This window comes from Danio rerio, chromosome 14, assembly GCF_049306965.1.
Source record: "Danio rerio strain Tuebingen ecotype United States chromosome 14, GRCz12tu, whole genome shotgun sequence".
NCBI classification, from domain to species: domain Eukaryota; kingdom Metazoa; phylum Chordata; class Actinopteri; order Cypriniformes; family Danionidae; genus Danio; species Danio rerio.
The window spans coordinates 29,809,715-29,825,302 of NC_133189.1; the positions used below are offsets into that span (position 1 = coordinate 29,809,715).

Here is a 15,588-nt window from a genome sequence, read left to right on the forward strand (position 1 = left end):
ATTTGTATTAATTATTATTTTTACAAACTAGCATGAAAATCCTCCCAAACCCCACCTGTAAAAATAACTTTTAATATCAGCTGCTGTTTAAACAATGCATTTTTAATTAAAAAAATTAAAATTCTGCTTGTTTTTAATGCGTTTCAGAAAAAATTTACACAATATTGACTTAAACGCATGATACATGACTATTCACGCTCATTGTGCTTTCACATATTTTGCCGACATCCATACTTTATCGGTTGCCTAATTGTTGCATGAGAGGGTTAATGAATCAAGAAACAAAACACAGTAGTCCAAAAGACCAGTAAGTAAGTGGCTGCATCCAAAATCGCATTAAGTCATGGTGTATCAGTGACGTATAGAATACTGTTTCCGGGTCCAAGCCGCTACTCATTTGAATTGAGAAAATATTCATTTATGACCTATTTTTAGTTATATCACACATTAAAATGAATGTCTCTAGACTTGCTGCATCACAAATACCAAAATTGTAACAATTTATACAAAAAAATTATCACTTTCTGGCTATCTGATATTAAGCATGGGTATATACATTGTGCTCATGATTTTCGAAAGTATTACCCCGCTTTGTAAATGTTTATTATTAACATTTGTTGAGTCTCCCCTTGCAGTTTCATATAGTTCTTAGACCCAGAAGCCGCATCGCATGACGTCACACTTCAGAAGCGGATATTATGCTCAAAACACTATGCGAGCTGAGTAGTATGTCAAAATTAGTAGAACAGTATTCGAGTACTCGAATGACCTAATTTTTCCGGCGAGATTCTGAAGTGTGCATCTCATGATATCCCATGATGTACCACAAGAGAATTCATAAATGGGAGTGAAAGAACGCAACTGACATGGATAGGTCACGTGATCAAGACAAAATGGCGGGTGTAGTACACTATGTCCGAGTTCTGTTCATACTGCTCACATTCATATTCACATTCACTGTATATAACATGTTTTTCCAACTACAGAGTAGTAAATTGAGTATGAGCCAGTGAGTATAGTCGCACTTCCATTATCAAAAGTTTGGAGTGTGTCCTCACTGCAGCCTGTAGCACAGTGACATACTGGATCAGGTTCTATATGTAGAGCATGTGCATGCACAAGTTGTTGTAGCTACACATGAAAATTATTTCTGTTAATTATTAAATTACCCATTACATTGTGTGTTATAAATGTCTATGTCTACCCCAATCCTCACAGTTATTAACAGCTACACCAACCCCAACCTTAAACTCAGCCATAGCAGTAACATGGGCATTACCATAGTGGGTGTTACAATGTCCTTTATGTATTTTACCTGAACCAGTTCATCATCGTACTACAGACAGTAGCGAGGACATCTTGAAAGTTGAAATCTTGAATGTTTTTGTGAGTCTATTCTGAAGCGGAACACCAGCATTTACCAAGCTAAAACTAAGCCTTTATTGACTTTCTTCAATTCGAAAGAGTTTTGGTTTTACGATTATTTTAGAACTTCCAAATCCGATTTGTCTATGGGAGAAATGATGGCAGAAAACGGTCAAACTACTTGCTCTACAAACAAGTGTGTTCATGACTGTACATAAAAAGTGGAATAATGTAATAAGACAAAAGCAGTTTGCAACATCAAGCAGCAAAACGAGTCATTTTTATTGTCTAAAAATCAATGGAAGTGAACGAGACCGGAAGTCTCAGGCCAAAAAATATTCCAGTGTCAAGGTCAATAGTTTGCAAAACACTTCTTTTTAGTGGAAAGTTGTGTGAATGTCTGCCATGACCGTAACATAACTTATCTGTTTTAAAGTGAAAAAGCATTAGCGTAAACAGCACCTGAGGCATGAGCTTGGGAGATAATCTTGTGTTGTGGGACATCATATACAGTATTTAGTGAACAATGCTTTGCTTTTAATAGAAGTATGTATGAATAACTTTTTTTTCTGGATGAGATCAGTTCATTTCTGATTGTCATGTGAATGGTCTTGTATCAAATCATCTGCTTGTTTTGTTTTGGCAGTGATGAATGTGCTGTGAAACCGTGACTGAATATATAGTAAATGTCTAAAGGTTCATCTGCTGTGTGCTTGACAGATTGTGATTAGTCCTGAATGGTTGTTCGTTGTAAGGATAATTTGGTCCAGTTTTCCTGATCTTTTGCTGGCAAGGCTAATGTAAATATTACTTGTGGTCAAATCAAGTTCTATTTCACACCTCAAGAAAAATTGAAATAAATAAATAATAATACAAAACTGAGAACTGCCAGGCTGCAAAACCATTTGAGCACTCAGGTGGTCTAACGTGGCACAACTAGGGGTACTTCTACATGACAACAATCTACTGAACACGTTCTTTTTTGCATTTCTGAAAAAAATGTTATACTGACAAAACAATCCCCATTCGCACGGATCCACGGAAGCAACTGAAAACACTGTATTATGCATGCCAGGCCTGTAGGTGGCAATGTCATGTTGCAAACAAACACTATATGCATGTGTACATATGCAGAAAGAATACAGAATATATGTTCATGTTTCAAAATTTCTCCCAAAGGATATTTTACAATTTTAAACAAAACTTTTTTTTATAATTTTACACTAAAAACAGAAAACTTTCGGGTACCATAAAGTTTTAACAAAGTTTGATAAGAATAACATTGTTTTCAGTGTGCAAATCATAGATTCTGTGCAATATAGTGACATCATGCACATGTATTATGGTTCATTTATAGTCATGCACGAGTACTTGACTACCAAAACAACAATGTTACAGGACCATATAGCTCAAACACATAGTATTCTTCTTGTCTGGCATGCATATTACAGTAGTTTTCAGTCGTTTTTGTGGATCTATGTGGATGGGTATTGTTTTGATAGCATATAACAGTGAAACTTTTCATAAATGCAAGGGAGAAACGCTTCCATTTTTAGCATATTGTTGTTGTATAATGTACTCTAAGACAGTATAACAATGTTTACCATTTTTACAAATGGCAACATATCAACAAGCTCCCTGATGGCAAATGTTATTCATTAGATACCATATTTTCCGGAAATTAAGTCAGGGGTCATAATTGCATTTCTGTAAAAAGTGCTCTTGGTGTATAAGTTGTATCTTATAATTTAATCCTGAAATAATATAAAATAGGCTACTGTTAGCACTAAATAAAATAAGAAGTGTATGTATATTTCGGTTAATTGCACAACAAATGCTTTAAATTTACCAGTATTCAGAAGAGAAGATGAAACAAAAAATATAAGCAGCCTATAAAACAACAAAAAAAAAATATATATATAGAGCCGTTCACTTTAATCAACATTTAATAGAAACATCAAGCCTAAGCAAATGTATTTAAATTGAAACAGAAACTAGCGGCATATAGGAATTGTGCTGTACAAATATTGATGTGTCTCTTTCATCCAGCGCAAATCTAAATATCTGCATGACTTGTGCATGCTCTGGTTACTTGCTTTATAACTGACTTTTAAATTCCAGGAAAATATGGTAGTGAGATTTTGACCCCATTCACATAATCTCTGCACTTCATCGACAGTATTTTTCTGCAAACGATTGTATCAAGATACTGTTTGTGAATGCTCTGAAATAAATAAATAAATCCATCACGTTTGATGAGCTCTGTATCATCATCCTGGAATGTGCTGTTATTTTGGGGTCGATGTTCATTACCTAAGGCAGATTAACTTTTAAAGTATTAGCGACCCTGATGATTAGTAAACAAACCGAGAGCACTAGAGAAAGTGTAAACAATTTGAACCTGAATGGCAGTGAAAAGACCAAATGTTGTCGTTTTGTGATTTGTGTTTCTTTCTGTAGAAAGGAGCGAATATAATTCCGTCAAGGCAGTGAAAAGCCTTTCACCTGTTTGGCCAAAATCTCCCCTCACTCATCTGTGTTCAGAAACAGCTTTGTGCTGTTACTTCTTGAACATGTCCTGCAGAGGTCCGGGAAGGAATTTGAGAACGGTGTCCAAAATGCTCTCCTCGTCCTCCTCATCGTCTGCTCCGCATCCTGCAGGGATTGCCTTTTTGGGGCGAGTCAAGGAGCCTTCACATGCTTGCTCCATAGCCGCTTTCTCCTCTGCTTCCTTCTCTTCTTTCTTCTTTAGCCCATACTATGTAAATATAAATATAAATATATTTAGACTACAGAAGAATGTTTTATAGAATAATTTTTCATTTTTGTACAGTAGAGTACAGTAAAATTTTGTATTGGTCACCCTGAACAGAATTAAGTTTCCACTGCCAATAGTACCTACTGCAGGGGCATAGACTTAACAAGGATGCATCCCCACTAATATCCACCAACTATTAAAATGTCGCCACCAATAATTTTATTCACTACAAATTGCGCAGTCAATATTAACCTAGACGTTCAGAAAGGGTTAAATCACTTTCTCCTCTCCAGTCGCACCGCCCCCCAAACACATATGAACATTGTGATTGACTGAGCCTTTTCCTGCTGTCATGTGAGAGGCTGTAGCTGCGTTCAGATGTAACAGCAACAAAACTGTGAAGGGGAATTCCCCATGCAAGAGTAAGGTGTGAGAGGTGTGTGTGACACAAGATGTTCACTATAAACAGAAGTCTTTATTAAACTCTCTATCAGTTTATAAACATTCCTTTAATATTACACTATTTAATTTAATACATTGTATAAAGAGAGGATTAATTAAGAATACATTTTAATAGCATTAATATTATATAATTATTAGGCTGCAGTTGTATAATTAATGGCAGCATATAGGGGGTTGTTGGATTTACCCATCACCCCTAATGTCAAGAGCAATCCTATGCCCTTGACCTACTGTACTGTACGGTATATCACAACGTTTCAACACCATGTCTTTCTTGTTTGCTGGAAGAAACCCATACTTGTCGTTCATATGACTTATTTACCACACTAAAGATTATTATTTAAATTGTAGATGAGTAGCAATAGCACACAATTAGATCATAGAATGTCATGTTTTTGCTGTTTATGTATTACTGTGTTGTCGTCCTCCTGGCTTTTTGTATGTGCAAGTGGCAATTTGTAAACCAATAGCATGCAATAGTGAGTCTTGCTCTACATTTTTGGCACTCAAAATAAAAATAAATGCATACAATACTTTACTGAACCAAATTGTACTGTCTAAGGGACAAATGTGAATAATGGTGCATGTAATAAAATTCTGATGTAACGAACATTAACTCACAAAACGAACAATAGTCTGTTTTTGTGTACAGTTGAAGTCAGATTTATTAGCCCCCTTTGATTTTTTTTTTCTTTTTCAAATATTTCCTAAATGGTGTTTAACAGAGCAAGGACATTTTAGTATGTCTGACAATATTTTTTTTTCTTCTGGAGAAAGTCTCATTTGTTTTATTTCAGCTAGAATAAAGGCAGTTTTTAATTTTTTTAAAAAGCATTTTAAATTATTAGCCCCTCTAAGCTATATATATATATTTTTCCCCGATAATCTACAGAACAAACCCTCATTATAAAATAACTTGCCTAATTACCTGAACCTGCCTAGTTTAAGTAAATAACCTAGTTAGGCCTTTAAATCTCATTAAAACCTGTATAGAAGTGTCTTGAAAAATATCTAGTGAAATATCATTTACTGTTATAATGGCAATGATAAAATAAATCTGTTATTATAAATAAGTTATTAAAACTATTAGGCTTAGAAATGTGCTAAAAAAATCGTCTCTTAATTAAACAAAAGTTGGGGGAAAAATTAAACAGGGGGGGCTGAAAATTCAGGGGGGCTAATAATTGAAATCTGATCTGCGAGAAGTAGGATACTTATAAAATGTCCAGTTCTCCATTCATCACTAAATGTAGTCCAGTTTCCATTATACTTGTCTTCAGGTATTTACAGTTAGTTAGTTAGTAGGTGACCAATACCAATGCCAACCACTCAAAATCCACCTAATTCTCATTTGGGATGATGTGTGATCCTGTAATGACCTGAAACTCCAGGATAACACTAACATTATTCTCGTCCTTTAAGAAGAAGCTGTTAAATTAGCTGTAATTAACTGACATTAAGACCTCCTGCAAATGTGACATTTCATTAAAGGCTAATGGAGATTCATATTTGATGCATTCTCCTCACACACACATTAATCATTAAGTCATGCCATCAAGGTATAATAGCTTTATCCTGCGTAAGTTTGAAACTTATTAGTGTAAGCACATAAGGTCATGTTCTAATAATTCTGATCTCAGTGTAAAAAAACTAATGTAGACTTCAGCTGTTTGTTTAATATCAAAATATTTCAATTATTTACTTGATATTTCTTTGAAATGGTTACATTTATTAACAATGGAAACTGTTCCAAAGTAAAGGTGTTTGGTATATTTACAAATTTAAAGTGTTTCGTACACTGAAAAAAATTATGTCTGCTAAATTTTTACAAACAATGTATGTGTTGAATTTAAACTAAATTACAATTATTAATGTTCAACTTAATTTATTTGTTAATAAATGTGAATTCAGCCCACATAAATTGTTTACAATCACTACATGTGAGTTACATGTTACATGAGAGTTACATGTGAATAAGTTTTTATATATCAAAATTCAAATCAATGTTGCTTGATGTTTTTTTGAAACTGAAATTTATTAGTAATTTCTAACTGAAAACCATACCAAAGTAAATCCTACTATAATATAAAAAGTAAAGGTTATTTTTCCATACTTCATTACTTTTAGATGTAATGTTCATTCATTCATTCATTTTCTTGTCGGCTTAGTCCCTTTATTAATCCGGGGTAACCACAGCGGAATGAACCACCATCTTATCCAGCACATTTTTACGCAGAGGATGCCCTTCCAGCCGCAACCCATCTCTGGGAAACATCCACACACACATTCACACTTGGTGCTGGTTCGAGCCTCGGCTAGGTCAGTAGGCATTTCTTTGTGGAGTTTGCATGTTCTCCCTGTGTTGGCGTGGGTTTCCTCCGGGTGCTCCGGTTTCCCCCAAAGACCTGTGGTATAGGTAGGCTAAAATGTCTGTAGTGTATGTGGGTGAATGAGTGTGTGTGGATGTTTCCCAGTGATGGTTTGCAGCTGGAAGGGCATCCATTGCGTAAAACATGTGCTGGATAAGTTGGCGGTTCATTCTGCTGTGGTGACCCCATATTAATAAAGGGACTAAGCCGAAAAGAAAGTGAATGAATGAAGGAAAAAAAAATAAGATGTGTAATAAACACAATTGACACATAAATAAACAATGAATTCACATTAAAGTAATATCATTAAATTATCTTAAATTATTAGGCACGAAGAGAAATCTTAAAGACATTTTAACCCAATGGTCTCTCATTCAATTCATCGGAGGGCCACAGCTCTGCACAGTTTAACTCCAACCACCTCCAACTCACACCTGCCTAATAGTCTCCAGTCTTGAACATTTGTTTGATTAGGGTTGGAGCTGATTTGGAACTGAGCAGCGGCCCTCCAGGAATCGAGTTTGAGACCTAGTTTAACCCAAACTTTAAAAAAAAGAAACAAGACCTCACTTATTACAATCACAAGCTGAAAAGTCATTTAAAAAAAAGATAAAGAAATCTCTTACCTTATCTCGAATTGTTTGTCTGACCTTTTCCCTCTCTGCCTCCATTCGGGCATGTTTGGCCTTGCGCTCTTCCTCTTGTTGTCTCAGAGCCTCCTGTCTCTCCTCCTCCTTCTTCTGGGCATCAGGGTCCTTCTCCTCCTCTCCACCCAACATCTTTCCCATGTCTTTGGTGGCCCCTGTGTATTTAATAATACAAAAGACATGAACATCATCATGCAGTGACTGATTACTTACACAAAACCTTGTTTTTTATGTGCATATTAATCTCTGCACTATTTTGAAATCTGTATCTTTTTTTGTTGTTTGTTTGCTTTGTTTTATTTGTTTTAATATAGAAAATACTGTATAAGGATGTTCAGATTGGAACAAAAAAACTTTTTGATTATTAAAGAATTATTTTTCAAATTAATTATTTAAAGTGTTAACATGTAAAATGTACTTTTAAATATGTCTAGCAATGTCTATAATATTTAGACATTGCTAGACATATTTAAAAGTACATTTTACATGTTAACACTTGTTTAATAATGTCTCAGAGAGAAATATTTAGTTTTCCTTTTCAAGTTCAAATAAAATGTGGGACATTGAACTTTCCATTCATCAATCAAATATTTAATATGTTCCAAAGGTCAGTGTCAGTCTAGTGTTTTCGCTGTGTTACATGTCTGGTTTGTCAGTGTTCTGTTGTGTCATGTGATGTTATTTTTTGCCGTGTTTCCATGTGTTTGTGTTGATGTCATGTGATACTTTTGTTCTGTTTTCCTGCCGTTTGTTAATGTGTATGAGTTCCACCTGTGTCTCTTCTCTGTTTGTATTTAGTTCAGTTATGTCTTGTGTATTTATACCCGTGTTCAGTTTAGATTTTGTCTGGTATTATATTGCCACATTCTGTCCATTGGTTGATGGGGATTGGTCCAGTTGTGAGTGTTAATATTGTAGATAAATACATGTTTTCTAACTCCTGCGATCTGTGTGGTTGTGGAGTGAGCAATCTGTGACACTACCACTATTCAGTCGTCAGTTTTCAATTACACATAAAATGTTACTTTTTAAATTAATTGAATAAATATATCAAGGTTTCATTAGAAAATATAAAGCAACATGACTCTTTTCAAGGTGAGGCAGTGGCGCAGTAGGTAGTGCTGTCGCCTCTCAACAAGATGGTCGCTGGGTTGCTGGTTCGAACCTCGGCTCAGTCTGCATTTCTGTGTGGCGTTTGCTTGTTCTCCCTGCCTTCGCGTGGGTTTCCTCCGGGTGCTCCGGTTTCCCCCACAGTCCAAAGACATGTGGTACAGGTGAATTGGGTAGGCTAAATTGTCTGTAGTGTATGAGTCTGTGTGTGTGGATGTTTCCCAGAGATGGGTTGCGGCTGGAAGGGCATGCGCTGCGTAGAAACTTGCTGGATAAGTTGGTGGTTTATTCCGCTGTGGCAACCCCGCATTAATAAAGGGACTAAGCCGATGGGAAAATGAATGACTGTTTTCAGCTTCTTCAATGGCTTGTTCCAATAAAGAAACGTGTGACACCGAAGACTGCATTAAGAAACTCAGTTTTGCCTTCATAAGACCTTTTAAACTGGACTAGTATTGGCAGTGCTATTTATTTAAACAAAACTACAGTAAATTATGTTCTTTTTCACAATCCTTATCTTGATTTCCATTGTACAATCTCCTAATATGATGATATACTAGAGCCAAACTGAAGGCAAAGAGAGACACCAGTATGATGCATGTGCTGCTCCTCTCACTGCCATCTGTTTAAATGCTGAAACTCAACCGTTCACGCTGGGTATTCCGCACCACGCTTTAGTTTCAGCAAACAACAGCCGCAGGTAGTTGTGGGTAGTGCAGCAGTAAATGCTTTTAAGCAATGCCCATGTTTGCCTCCACAGTACATCCATGTTCACTTCTTACATCAAGTACATCAAGTCCCCAAGAAATCAAAACTAACCATAAGATTTGGTTAGCTCACGTTTTGTGGTGAACAATTCATCTGTGCATGCCATTCAGAAAGAAATGCCTTTCTAATCTTTAATTGAATCCTTTTTTCAGTTAATTTGTCAGATTGCATATATCTTTCATATATAATCTCATTTAATATTCCATTTTTCTAGGAACTGCGTCACAATGCTAAAAAAATAAAGGTTGCATCTTCCAGCTCATGAGGACTTTAAACCACATGTTTAAAGGTGAGGCATCACACGAAAATCAAACAATTTTGAGATTTTAACTTTTCATAATGTGGCCAAAGAAATTACAAGAATTGTGTTGTTTCAGCTCATTTTAAACAGGTAGTTTGAACAAGCAGCAGTAATCTTTTTTTTTTTTTAATGTAAGGAAGGTGTAACTATTAGGTTATTATTATTATTGTTTGCCTGCAAAAATCCCTCAGATGCTGAAAAATTAGGTTGCAAGTGCTGCACTGTTGCTGTAAGTCATTGATCATTTGCATAATGGCAGCGCACAGTCTGTCTACAAGCAACTGTACACTCATTTATTATTAATAGCTGTCGTTTATTATGCATGAGTGTGCATTTAAAATCTAGCATCGAGGTCTATGCTTCACATTCACGTGTTTAATTGCTTCCCTCAGACACTCAGGATGTTGTAGGGGAAAGGAGTGACAGTGGACTCTTTAAGTGGCCTTTAAGTGTCTGCATAGACAACTTGTGCTGACATTACACTGCTCGTGTTGTCTCAGGCAGCAGTTAAATGAAGGACCGCAAAAAAACGTTTCAAGCAATTCGCTTTCTGTGGGCACTGGCCATTTTATACCCACATTAAACCTCTTAAACCTTACTGATCGATAATTAACGAACTGAATTGTTTTCATTCCATTCATTGTGTTGTGACTGGCTGTTTATGTTGTGCCCTTGAATTACTTTCATTATTCATTAAAGCTTAATATTAGTTGTGTTTGTTTCACATCTGTTAGACAAACTGCACATGGGTTCAGTATGGAGATTATGAACATTTCACAGCATTTTCAGTGTCTAAAATCATCACAGATACCAGTATAATCATGTTTTTGTTACAATAACCTATAGTCAAAACAACTATCACACAATCTTAAGGCATTCCACCAACTTTTGTATCTGAAAATGAACAAACAATGAATAAAACATTTTTTCAGTTCACAGTTTTAATGGTAAAGGAAAAATTTTAAATAATAATTCTAATCATTAAAAAATTTTACATGGTTCCCTTGAAAGTTTCCAGTATTCGTGACAATACTAGTTAATCATTAAACTCACTTTCTGTGGATAAAGTTACAATAATGTTAGTTAACTCTCATTGAGCAAGTGTTGTAGTTTTATTATTATTAAAAACGAATAAAGCTTAACTTTGTGGACTCTGGTTGTGTCGGTTTATAAAGAAGGTGTGTTAAGGGCATCGTTGGCTTGTTTTTTATATTGACCAACTAAAAGCTGGTCTAAAGTCCAGCGCAGAGTGCGTTAGTTATGCGCCTATGCAGGTTCAAACACTTGATTCACACAGGATGTACATTAATAGACAAATAACTTTACATATGAAAAAAAGGATTAAAATTTTACAAAAATTATGATTTACTGCATAAAAAATCATACCACGGCGACTGAAGCTCTGCACAAGACTTTTGGCCAGCGGAGAAATTAAAATGGTCGTGTCCAACTGAGTCTGGTTCTCTCAAGGTTTTTTTTCTTCACTCCCATCAGGTGAAGTTTTTTTTCCCTCTCCGCTGTCGCCACTGCCTCGCATGGTTCAGGATTGGTAGAGCTACGCATCGATGAATTTGCTCTTCAGTGTTTGAACTCTCAGTAATGATTAAATCACACTGAACTGAGCTAAACTGAACTGAACTGAACTTAAACACTAAAACCTGAACTACACTGTTCCAGTTACTATGACCATTTATGTGAAGCTGCTTTGACACAATCTACATTGTAAAAGCGCTATACAAATAAAGCTGAATTAAATTGAATAAAAAAAAAAAAACTACCTCCCTGCCTCCATGTCCGGGTGGCTTTTTTCCCCCATTTATTCATGACAATTTGCATTTTTGTTATATTGTTATTATCAGTATCATTTTATATGTATATTTGTATGCATAAAAACAAGTTTAGATTTGTCCAATTGTCTGGTTATGGAGACATATGTGCATCACCATATGGAGCATAAGAATAGAAAATGTGTTTGGTTATAACTCAGTTTTCTGACCACATTTTGTTATTATTGTTCATTTATTCGTTTACTGGAAATTAGAACTGAATTTAGAAATAGTTTTGAAACAAATCTTTGCGCTTAACAAACAAAATTAAATATGTAGGCTGATGGATGTCTTCAGTGGAGTGTGTACAGTGCAGTTTTGTTATCCACGAAAGTAAAGAGTAAAAGTAAAGAGCCTGAATGGAGGAGGCTCAATTTTTATACTTACGCAGATGGTCTGTTTAACTGTTTTCTTTCTAGTGGAGCATTGCATTTTCCATTCAGTTTTTCCAATTACAAAGTATGCCATGTAAATAGCAAATGTGCCATAGTGCAACACAACTGACTCCTAAAAGGAATGTTAGATGAGGATCTGATTGGTTTAATGCACATTATGCTGAAAACTCAACAATAACACATTAAGGAGATTAAGCACAACCCTATTAGACCATGGGCCATGGTGCAAATCAAATTTTTCTATCCTTAAAATAGCAAAAGTGAATTCAGACATACCCTTAATGCTTTTTTTGCCATGCGCTTTAGACTTTGCACCTAGGGTGTTAAAACAGACCCCTTAGTATTTTTTTTTTGTTTGTTTGTTTATTAGTTTTGTTCCATACAGTTGAAGTCAGATAATTGTTAGCCTAAACATACTAGTTTTAATAACTCATTTTTAATAACTGATTTATTTTAATGTAAATAATATTAAGTAAAAAGTAAATAATATTTTACTAGATATTTTTAACACACTTCTATACAGCTTAAAGTGACATTTAAAGGCTTAACTAGATTCATTAGGTTAACAAGGCAGGTTAGGGTAATTAAGCGAGTCATTGCATAACAATGGTTCTGTAGACAACTTAAAAAAATAACTTAAAGGGGCTAATAGTTTTGACCTTAAAGTAGTGTATAAAAAATTAAAAACTGCTTTTAATCAAGCTAAAATAAAATAATTAAGGCTTTCTCAGAAAGGAAAAATATTATCGGACTTACTGTGAAAATGGCCTTGCTCTGTTAAGCATCATTTGGGAAAAAATTTTAAAAGAAAAATAAACTCGAAGGGGGCTAATAATTTTGACTTCAACTGTTTGTCTTTAGTTTTTATTAATTTATATTTTATTTTCAGTTTGTTGTTAGGTACTGTAGTTTTAAATTAAACTAAATGAAATAGATAGGGAAGTTAAGTTTTTCTATATTCACTAAATGCTTATTTAGTCATTTAACAAACATAATTATGACCAAGACTTTTTTATCATTGTGGAGACTTCTGATAGACGTAATGATGTTTATACTGTATACTGTCTATTCTAACCCTCATTTCATTCCCATCTTCTGAGACCTTCATTAATCTTCGGAACACAAATGAAGATGTTTTATATAAAATCTGAGAGCTCCCTTATCCTCCATAGACAGCAAGGTTCCCAATTTATTCAAAGTCCAGAAAAAAACATCTTCAAAACAGATCATATTCCTTCAGTAGTTCAATTGCAGCATTGTAACACTAAAAGAATACTCCCATGCACACATAAAACAAAAATAACGACTTAATTCAACAGTTTCTTCTCCTCAGTGTCAGTATATTGTGCACATTCACTCACTAGCGCTGTTCATTGACTGTTTTGAAGATGTTTTTTTTTTTTTTGTATTTTTCTGGACTAGTCAGGAACCTTGCTCTCAATAGAGGACGAGAGAGCTCTTAGATTTCACACACAAATATATTAAATTGTGTTTCAAAGATGTCTAAGGGGGTTTGGAATGACATGGGGGTGAGTACTTAATCACATTTATTTTTTTTAGTTTAACTAACACTTTATAATATTCAGTATCTTGGATTTTCACAATAAGTGTTTTTTTCTGTCTCATGCATCAAAAAACAGCTGTATGAAAAATAAGTAGCTCTGAGATAAGTGCGTTGAAAATTAGTGTGTTCTTTTTTCTTCATAAATTAATTTGTGTTAAATCAACAGCCCTTGTGGAAAATGAGCTTTAAGCTTGAAACATTCTTCAGATATTCGTGTTGGATGAATTGTTCAACAAACATGCCACTTCTGAAAGCTTAAAGCAAGATGTAGGCCATTGCATTTAGTCCTGTTGTCGTGTTTAAAGCCACACAGAGGATGGTTAGCATAACAAAAGAACTGCTTCCCTCTATCAGATTCTTCATGGCTTTACATCAAAGCACTTGGCAGGAACAGCAGTGATGGTTCTGGATGGAGGAGCAAATCTGGGCTCTGCATAACGCTGTATTCCAGCCTAACTCTTAATGATATGTGAATTATCAGAGCTTAGGAAATTAGCATATTAATTAAGTTCTTTTATAACAGCAAAGAAGTAGTAGTAGAAAAATAGGTCACTTGTGTTAGAAACACTGCTCTTTAAAGCAAGACACTGCAGGTAAATAGGGTAAAAAGTGTTAACGTACAGTTACATCATACTTACCCAGTTGATAAGTTTAAGAAAGAAGTTAATCATTTTATATTTTCATATGCAAATGAGCCATTGTTTAATTAAATATTTCAAGCACAAATACATCTAAACATTTCCAGCAGGCTCAAGATGTCAGATTGACGTTGTACCCTAACGTGGTGGGGATGATGCATCTTGTTTGGAAATGAAAATCGGGTTGACATCAGAACCCAACATCAGGTCAATGTCCAACCTAAAATCAACCAAATATCAACGTCTAAAGATGTTACAGCTTGATGTTGTGTGGATTTTACCACTATGACATCTATAAGACATTGGATTTTGGTTGCCATACCTGACGATTAAATATAGTGTTGGTTTAAGATGTTGGCTCGACGTTTGATTTTGGCTTTCCAATACTAGATAAAGTCAACCAAATAACAACGTCATTACTGGATGTGCTTAAATGCTTGATAGACATCGAATTTTGATGACTTGACGTCATAATCTAAATCTAAATCTAGCCTAATATTAGTGTCTTATGACATTGTGTGCCTGCTATGCTGGATGAGGTCAAGTTGGATTTTGTTCTTCATTTTATTTTTTTTTATTTTTTACACAGAGGATTTTGTGAATCTCTTATATCATAATTCAGAAAATACTGCAAATACATTTTTCTTTCCTCAGAATAATATTTTGGATTTATATAATCAGGCAAATTATGTACAAGCATATACAGTTGAAGTCAGAATTATTACCCCCCCTGAATTATTAGCGCCCCTGTTTATTTTTTCCCCAATTTCAGTTTAACGGAGGGAAGATTGTTTCAACACATTTCTAAGCATAATAGTTTTAAAAACTTATTTATATTAACTGATTTATTTTACCTTTGCCATGATGACAGTAAATAACATTTTACTTGATATTTTTATAGACATTTCTATACAGCTTTAAGTGACTTAAAGACTTAAAAAGTGATTTAAAGGCTTCACTAGGTTAATAAGAACTATGAACTAGGCATGTTAGGGTAATTAGGCAAGCTATTGTATAACGATGGTTTGTTCTGAAGATTATCGAAAAAAAATTAGCTTAAAGGGGCTAATAATTTTGTCCCAAAAATAAGTTTTAAAAAATTAAAAACTGCTTTTATTCTAGCCGAAATAAAACAAATAAAACTTTCTCCAGAAGAAAAAATATTATCAGACATACTGTGAAAATTTCCTTGCTCTGTTAAAAACCATTTGGGAAATATTTAAAAGAGAAAAAAATAAATAAATCAAAAGGGGGCTAAAAATTCTGACTTCAACTGTACTTCACTAAAAAGTTTCAGAATGCAGAAATGTATATTTTTTTAAAGTTGAATGTATATAAGTGAGAAAACAAGGATCTAAAATATGCATGTAATTTAAATCTACAAA

At 34.5% G+C, this 15,588-nt stretch overlaps 1 protein-coding gene across 1 annotated transcript in view; it reads right to left on the bottom strand.

Annotated features, from left to right (window-relative positions):
• Window positions 1-3,709: 3,709 nt before the first annotated feature.
• Window positions 3,710-15,588, bottom strand: part of cplx2b (complexin 2b) — a 37,516-nt gene continuing 25,637 nt past the window's right edge. The window contains exons 3-4 of the mRNA NM_001199318.1: window positions 7,581-7,756; window positions 3,710-4,123 (exon numbers count right to left, since the gene is read on the bottom strand). Of these exons, the coding sequence (NP_001186247.1) occupies window positions 3,926-4,123; window positions 7,581-7,756 (374 nt within the window). The 3' untranslated portion in view covers window positions 3,710-3,925. The remainder of the gene's footprint in view (window positions 4,124-7,580; window positions 7,757-15,588) is intronic.